At 42.2% G+C, this 8,818-nt stretch overlaps 1 protein-coding gene across 1 annotated transcript; it reads right to left on the bottom strand.

The window, feature by feature from the left end:
* Nucleotides 1-592: 592 nt before the first annotated feature.
* Nucleotides 593-5,731, bottom strand: dio2 (iodothyronine deiodinase 2). Its single transcript, XM_053633563.1, has 2 exons — nt 5,138-5,731; nt 593-1,220 (listed from the first exon to the last, which is right to left on the bottom strand). Exons 1-2 carry the CDS (start codon nt 5,363-5,365, stop codon nt 657-659), a joined length of 792 nt encoding a protein of 263 aa, XP_053489538.1. The 5' UTR covers nt 5,366-5,731; the 3' UTR covers nt 593-656.
* Between the last annotated feature and the right edge of the window lie 3,087 nt (nt 5,732-8,818).

Consider the following 8,818-nt stretch of genomic DNA (forward strand, 5'->3'; position numbering starts at 1 on the left):
ACAAATTAGCATATTTGGGTTTTAGCCAGGTTCAGACTGTTTTTTTCCACTGGGGCAGATGTGCTAAAGCGTTAATCGGGCGTGCGAAAGCTGATAATACGGCTACAATGGCAAGTAATAGGCGTGATTGTCAACTTCAAACATGGAGGGAAAAAACCGCCGGAGGTAAACATGTCACATATTTAAAACCACAAACATAAACATCGATAAAAATAAATTATATTTCTTCTATATGTGAGCTTGTGCTTTCTTCTGGGATCGGCAATTTGGTTCTGCAAAGTGATGCGTGTTATTTAGCGTAAAAGAATTACACGCCGTAATACTACTATTAATGCGAATGACTTGGATATCGATAGTGTTTATAGGTGTTTATAGTGCATACACAGGTTTGTTGTCAGAGACATCCTATCAAAGTATAAAAGTCGAAGTGCAATGCTTGGTTTAGTCTCTGTAGTCGTTGTTTATAAAAAAGGAAGGTAGGAATGTTTGGATTCCGCCCACGATCATCGATGATCTTCAGAGAATTCGGACGACTTCCAGAGAGTTCACGTCGCCATCGGAGGCAATAGAGGTGTAAAAGTGTCGTCATCTGTTTTTTTTTTCTTTTTTTTTTGTCCTTTATTAAAAAAATAAACCATTCCACCGTTCAGCAAAGATTACCGCTTCCCGTAGCTCCGTTCAAGCCAGTTCTGTACATCTTTAAGGTTGTAATAAAACGGACCCTTCCCTCCCAGATAAGTGATTTTATTCTTCTGTACGATGCACACCCTTTCGTAGGCGACGCCGTACGCCATGTTGGCGTTGTTGTCCATGCAGTCGGCCGCCAGCCGGCACTGCGGCGGCAGAGAGAAATGCTCGACGAGCCTCTGCGCCGCCACCAGGCGCTCCTCCAAGCTGCGGTGTTTCTTCACCTCGAACGGGAAAAGTTCCATGGGTGGGCCCGCCCATCCGTCAGACGGGTGAGCCTCGTCGATGTAGACGAGCAGGAAGTCCGCCACGTCCGAGAAGTTCTCCACCAGCCTCCGGAAGACCGGCAGCTGGTTCACGAACGGGGGTCAGCTGGCCGAGCCGAAGTTGACCACCAAGGGCCGATCGGACGATTCGAAGTCCAACAGGCGACACTCGTCCGTCGTCTTTCCATCCTCGCTGCTCCACTGGCAGCCGGAGATCCCGGGAACCTTCACCACTTTAGAGTTCGGAGCCGCCTCGCCCAATTTCACCTGCAATCACAGAGTTCATTTCGTTCAGCACTGGATTTCTTCGTCTCGTAATTTAGATACTTTAGAATGCGATTTTGGTATAAACTAACAGGGAGGCTTGTTTAAATCTGTGCATTTGACGGACACACGTTCACTCTACACATCCGACTTGATTCATTTGGTCGACGTGTGGCTTGATTGGTTTACTAGCAAGCAGCGAGCGACCGGTCAGTTTCTACGACACGCAGCCATGATTTCAGTGACGGCAGCAAACAAAGCAACAGCGCAGCAGGCAACGTTTGATTTGAGGTTTTCGGACTCTTTGCTAAAATTAGGCACGACACTGTAAATGACGAATCTCAAACGTCGACTCGATCCTACGCTGCGCGACATCCGACCGTTCTTCAGTTCCCCGCTCCAAACGTTCGCTCCTACCTTCACTGAATTCTCCAAAAAAAAAAAAAAAATTAACGGCGGAAACATGCTAACCGTGGTTTCGTCGTATCCTGTAATGTACGACCTCGCATGAGATATTATGAAGAAAAATAAAACTTGGAAGGACTAGTACAGTTAACCTGCTTTGCTGATCCGAGAACGTAACTAGTATGAAGCCGAGCACGTAACGACTAGCGACTAGCACGTAACGACCTAGCGACTAGCAGCCATCGGCAAACGACTCTCAGTACCTGTTCAAGTCAATCTCATTTAACATGGAACTCTGTCACAAAGCAGATTTACAGAAATCCAGATTTAGATCCCTAACGAAGACGTCAGAAGCGAGGGAAATCTCTGGAAGAAATGACAAACTACCAAAGCGACTAATCCTCATCTAGAACGTAATAAGAACCGACGTCTGGCTTCGTTTCCACCGTCGGCCGGGGAATTCGGCGCAGTAACGACCTGACAGTCTTTAAATGAGGAGGATGCTCAAAGTATTCGTTTTGGCACGGGTACAACTTACTACGGTCTGTTAGGCAATCGCTCCCCGGGTCCGGGTTAAAAAGTAACATTCGCGGAGACCCAGACTTTTACAACAAATTTAAAGGCCATCGTCCCGTGTCCCGCGAGTTCATTGACTGTCTGGAGATCAAAGTCCGTCATTCTTCCTACTGAACGGATTTAACTTAGGCCGAGAAGCAGAAATCGCTTTGCGTGCTTCAAACGCAAACCAAATGGCTACCAAATATGGCGTAGTGGAAACGATCTGACGTCTGGAAAGACTCGACACGCAAATGAACCACAGTACAACTCAACCTCTAACACTAAACAGCTGAAATGTAAAGAAATGAATAAAATACGCAAATCCCTAAGGCGCTCTTGGGAATAAAGGCATTAAACTGTACGTTCCTTTAACGTGCATGTCGAGCACCTTGCCTTACTCTACAGTAGGTCTTTAAGGTCCTGTTAAAGCATTTTCAGACGGATAAAAATACACACTATAAGTACAAAAGACGTGGCCTTGACAGTATCACAGTATTCCAGCGATGAGGAAAAGTTTGAAACAGTTTGGTGCCTTTATTTCGGAGAGTGCTTCCGATCCAGGATATTGTCGTCGTTCGGAATTATTGCACGCTCTCGAAACATAAAGAGTACTTAACTGTACCTTTCCTTGTCGCTCAGGTGGAACCCACAAGCGTACACCTTTTGTGCATTTCACCTTTAGTAGGGTACATTTTAAGCTTCACTCTAAAAGGTAATTATGTACCCTAAACCGTTTAAAAATAATAATAATACTCATTTCCGGATATATTAAAAGGTACGAAATTTTGATAACACGACACCGGCGACAAGGAATGTTTGTTTTCGTGCTAAAAATTATACAGATTGCCGCAATATTGTCGCGCTCTGTCTGGATATTTATAAGGCAGAGTCAATGCAGCCTACAGCAGTCCATTACAGCCACTGAATTTCCATTAAACCACAGCTTATTACCACAAGGTCTCCATCAGAGACCAGGAAGCAGGCCTGCCGGTGACCCTTGGAGCATTTATAACGCGAACGTACAGACGCTTAGAATTAAAAGGTACCGAAGTGATCCCATCAAGGGAATCTCAGGGACGTGCTGTATATTTTCTCTGAGACTTTCATCAGCTAAGCGTTAGAGGTGGTTCTTAACATCCCGTTATGGACGTGTGTGAGTCGGACACTACGTTTACACTAAACAATACAAAGGGGTTCTCAAACTTTTTGCATCGTTTAGATATTACAAAAAACAAAACAAAAAAAAAAACCACTCAATTCCACACCCACCCTTGGTTACAGATTGATTCAAACGAATACTTGAATATGAATCTCATGAATATGAATCTCATGAAAATGAATCACGTGTGAATGAATCATACGTAAATGAATCACTCGTGAATGAATCACATGTAAATGAACCGTATGAAAAATGAATGAATAAAATAAATTAAAGACGAATGAATGCGATAATGTTTTGGCTGCTTATTGGAGCTTTTCATTCGTGAACATCAGGTCCAAGTGACGTTATTTTTGAGTTGGTGATAACTGGATTCATCTCCTTTAACTCACGTGACCAAGTCAAACCTTAAACTGTAAGAACTCGACAATAAATCCAACTTAAATAAACGTGATACACGTTTGAGAAGCAGTGTTCTAGAAGGTACCATTACTCCGTACACCAACAAGGTACAGATTAGTGCTAAAGTGGTACCTCCTAGAACACTGGCTCTCAAACTTACATTGTTAAAGTTGTATTTATTGGTCACGTGAGTTGAACGAGTTAATCCAGTTATCACAGTATCAGTCGACGATATAGACTCTCAGGAATAAAGATAGTGTAGCGCAAGTCCTCGTCGCTCGAGCGGTACCATCGGGAGCACACCTTCCGCACCTTTAGTGTGTATCGTTTACCTGTCAAGGTGCATGCGGTGTTATCTTATTCGTGCATCATCCAGTGATGTACTTTAAATGACGTACTACAGATACACAGAGAATGTAAAGGTACAAAGGTGCAGCACCGATGCAGATACAGTCTGGTACCTTTCTCTCTCCGAGTGTAGAAGACACAAAATACCATTACTGTTGGAATCCCATTGTATTTGTCATTTCAACACTTATCTACACTCTGAGAAAGATTCTTCTTGGAAAAAACGTACCGATGCGATTTCCCGTATAAAACTAGTGTATGAAACAGTCCACCTGAGACTACTGACGCATTTTCAAGGCCAAGAATTAAACACTGACTTTGTTCAATGTCGGCGCTTCTTTTTATTTCCATTATTTTTGAAGGCGTCTTTGCTTTAAAAACGTGCATAAGACTTTTGTACAGTATCAGGCATTTAAAAAAATAAATAAATAAATTAAAAATAAACAATCTATATACGACGAAATGCCGGAACTGTCTTGCCAAACATATCAAATAAAAATAAACCCAGGATGTTGTTGACGTGACGAATTGTTGCGTACCTACTGGAATATTCGCTGGCTCTGTCTGTTATTATAAATGATCGTCCGGAAGTTATTTACAGCATGCATGGAAACTTTCTAGCACACTTCCTTCATGCAGGGTCATGTCATAATGAAGTATGGTGCACCTACTGGAATATTTGCTACTGTAAATCTGACTCCTAAAAGATCATCCAGACAACTTATTTACAGTTTCAAATCCAGGATGATGATGTCATGCTGAACTACTGAGTATCTACTGGGAAAAAAAAAAAATTAGTTTTTGCACACTTAATTAGCTTAATTAAAAAGATAAATCCAAGATGCTGAATTGTTTTGTTAAGCACAATTTTGGAATACTTGCATGATCTTGGCCAGTACAGTAAATGTCATGTCATGTGCAACTTTGTGAAACTTTGTTGTTGTTTTTTTTTTGGCACACTCTCCTGGAACAAGTGCGCTCTTTTATAGCCTATATCGAGTGTGTAGAATTCAGGCGTTTCGCCGTGCATGCACGCTCACTTGCTCACCTGCTTATAGGCGTCCAGCAGAAAGCTGTTCCAGATGGAGCGCACGCCGGCCGAGGTCAACATGCGCTGCTGCCACGCGCCTCCGCCGCCGCCGCACGAGAGACTCACGAGCGACACGACGCGCTTCACGAGCACTACCGAGTCGTAGAGCACGAAGAACAGGCAGTTGGAGAAGAAGCCGGGTAGAATCTGCAGGGTGACCCGCAGGTCCGCGCTGAGCACTCCCATGCTTTCTCCCGCAACAGGTGACCCGCACCGAGCCCTCACCGCGCGAGACGCATCTTCCGTTTTTGTTTGTTTGGTGCGTTTTGTTTGTCTTTCTTTCTTTCTTTGGCCCTCCTTCCTTCTTTCAAAAGCAACAGATGCTAAACTTCAGGGCTGATGGATGGAAGGAGGATGGTTCCCGGGTTCCCCACCACAAAAGAGACAGACAGAGAGAGCGCGTCAGAGCGCACGAGACACCTCGAGCACACTCCCTGCCCACTTTTTTCTTTTTCTTTTCTTTTTTTTCTTTTTTTTTTTTTTAAAAAAAACAACTTTTCAAAAATCCCCCTGAAGCGCACTTAAAAAAGTGCAGAAAATCATCCGGTTTCACGCAGCGCTCTTTTTTTCTTTTCTTTTTCTTTTTTTTTTTTTTTTAAACCGCTTTGGAAATCCAAGGCTTTATCACTGCCTCAGAGTGTGACGACACACTTGGGACCGGAAGTAAACACGATCTAAATTAACACTTAACTGGCACAGAGTAGAATAAGTCCTCCAGTATGAGGTAGCATGATTTTTTTTTTTCCCGTCATGCAGCTGCGTGAAAGTGAAACCAGAAATCCAAGAAATATCTGTAATGTCAGTAAATATTCAACATTTAATACTGAAAACACATCATCATTAGGTTTTATACAGTATGTCATTAACAATCCGTATAGGGTAGATTAATGCAGTGGTTTTCGAAGTGGGGGCCGGCAGGGGGCGCCCGAGGGGCCTTAACAATTTGGTGTGAAAAATAAATAAATACACGATTCTCTCTCAGACACACACACACACACAATCAATTCCTAATGTAATGTAAAGATGAAGGAGGTAATTATTAATTTAAAAAAAGGGGGGATATATTCAGAAGTCTGTATTTTTAATGTGTTTTAAAGACGTCTTGCAAAAGAGGGGCCTCGGTAAAATGTTAATGCTATTTGGAAAAGTTTGGGATCCCCTGGATTAATGGTTCGATCCGAGCTCGGGTTACCGTCTGTATGGAGTTCCACATGTTCTCAAGTGTCCCTGTGGGTTTCCTCAGGGTTCTCCGGTTTCCTCCTACCTTACTAAACATACTGAACCGGATCCACGACCCCGAGCAGGATGAATGAATGAAGGAATGAACACCATGTTAGACAAGGCAATGTAAACGGCTGTTGTTTGGAATTTGACCCATAGTACTGAGGAAGGGTGAAAAGTTTACACACCCATCTCTCTGGCTTGCTCGTTGGGGATCTGTGTGTAGCTGCTGTAAGCCTATATCCGGATTTTTGCTGCTTTGTGGCCATTGTTGTCCATTGTTAAAAGCTCTATGTAGTAAATAAAATTCCACTGAATGAATTAATCCAGCAGGACATTGGGGTGTGCATGCCGTTCTTCTTTATCATAAGGAACAAAATATGGTTTGTTGAAATATTACTCGGAATGTGATATAAATATATATTTATTGGGGGATTCTCTCTGGGAATCTCTCCCATTTTCCCCTCAATCACTTTAACATCCTTTTTTTTTTTTTTTTTTCTTTCTCCATCTGTGTGAAAGGTCATTATTTTCTACTTCAGTTCACGTGCAAGTCGTTTTCTTCTTTTTTTTTTTTTCTTCCCTTTTCCGATCCTCATTGTCTCTTAACTGCTCGCAGCACTCTGCCTGAGAGTTTGAACCTGTTGAACTTTGTTATGTCTTAAATAAGACTTGGGACTTTTTGAAGTTCTATCCTTTAATGAGGCGCATTGAAACGAAACAATCCGAGCGTGTCGAAGGGGATGCGAACGTTTTAGCTCGCTAACGTTGATGACGGATGAAATTGAGGCTTTAAAACGTAAGTCAAATGTTGACGCGGTGTCGGCTCGGCTCGGGGAGGAAAATGACATGGAATTACAAGGGACGTTATTTTAAATACCTAGAATTTGCCACAGAAATAATAATCATGATAGTCCTAATAATCATAACGGAGAATAATGGGGCGAATATACAGTATAATTATTTACATTTTATTATGAAGTATAATGAATAAAAGTGGCTGTGCTCAGTTTGTTGATGTGGAATATGGAAGAAATCTGTTTATTTCTTCCTTCAGTGATCCATCCATCCATTTATTTATTTGTTTGCTTGTTTATTTGTTTATCCATCCATCCATCCAAGCAGCTGTGCATTCATTCATTCTTTTATCTGTTCCTTGTTCCATTTATTTATTTATTTGTGTGTTTGTACATTCATCCGTTTATTCATTCATTCATCTATCTATCCATGCAGCTGTCCATTCATTCATTCATTTATTTATTCAATCATTCACTCATTAGTTTATTCATCTATCTATCCTTGTGTCATTCGTACATCCACCCATTTAATTATTTATTTGTTTGTGTGTTTGTTTATGCCTTCATTGATCCATCTATTCATCCATTCATTCATACATCCCTTTTCTGTACTGCTTATCCTACACTGGGTCACAGAGGGCCTGGAGCTTTCATTCATTCATTCATTCATCCACCCATCCAGGCAGTTGCCCATTAAGTAATTCATTTATTCCTTCGTTAATTTCTTCATGCACCGAGCCGTCCATTTATTGGTTTGTTTGTTTGTTTGTTTGTTTATCCATCCATTTTTTTCTTTTCTAAACTCATTCATTCATTCATCTGTGACCATGGTACGTGTCGAGCAGCGCGTAAGTTCATTTTTTCCCTCCTGTTCCACATTATCCCGACAATTAGCTTCATCTCCAGGCGTCAGTGTCACCTGGACAAACACAGCTGATGCATTTCAGGCGACGAATCGGATCCCAACCGTACGAGTCGTTTACATTCCGAATGAATCGTACTCTCATTTACCACACGCTCAGAAGGTCAGACCGTCTCTACAGTTTCTACCAAATCCAGATGTCACTGTGGAACTCATGATGGCTGGGACTAAAGGTCTAGAACGGCAGCTCTGACAGTACGACAGGTTTATGTAAATGCGCTTGTTCTAATATGTTATTGTTGCTATGGAGACAGCTCATTCACGGGGACTTGTACGGCAGACGCTCCAAATAAACGGATAAAAAATGTGTGTAATCATTGATATGGTGAAGGAGTTTCTGGTGACCTGGCGAAGGAGTTTGTGCCGAAGGAGTTTGTGTAAGGAGAAGTTTATTAACGTGTATGGAAGGAGTCTCCAGTGTCGGAACTTTGCAACAGTCAGAGCTGATGCTGTAAATTTTCCAACATCTTCAGTGGGGTAGAAGAGGAATAAAACACTTCAGTATGTGCTGTTACAGGAAAATGATCACCATTTAGGTGGGAACAGGAAGTCCGCTTTATCCTGCCGCCCAGTTGTTGATTATTTTCCGATAACAGCACATCTCTGACACTCAGTCAGAGTTCGAATTATTTCGAAGATGCCAGGAAAAGTAATGCGTGATTGAAGAGGGAGGAGAACTGAAAACTTCTGCAGCTGTGA

Source organism: Ictalurus furcatus, chromosome 9 (genome assembly GCF_023375685.1).
Source record: "Ictalurus furcatus strain D&B chromosome 9, Billie_1.0, whole genome shotgun sequence".
In the NCBI taxonomy this organism is placed as follows: Eukaryota; Metazoa; Chordata; class Actinopteri; order Siluriformes; family Ictaluridae; genus Ictalurus; species Ictalurus furcatus.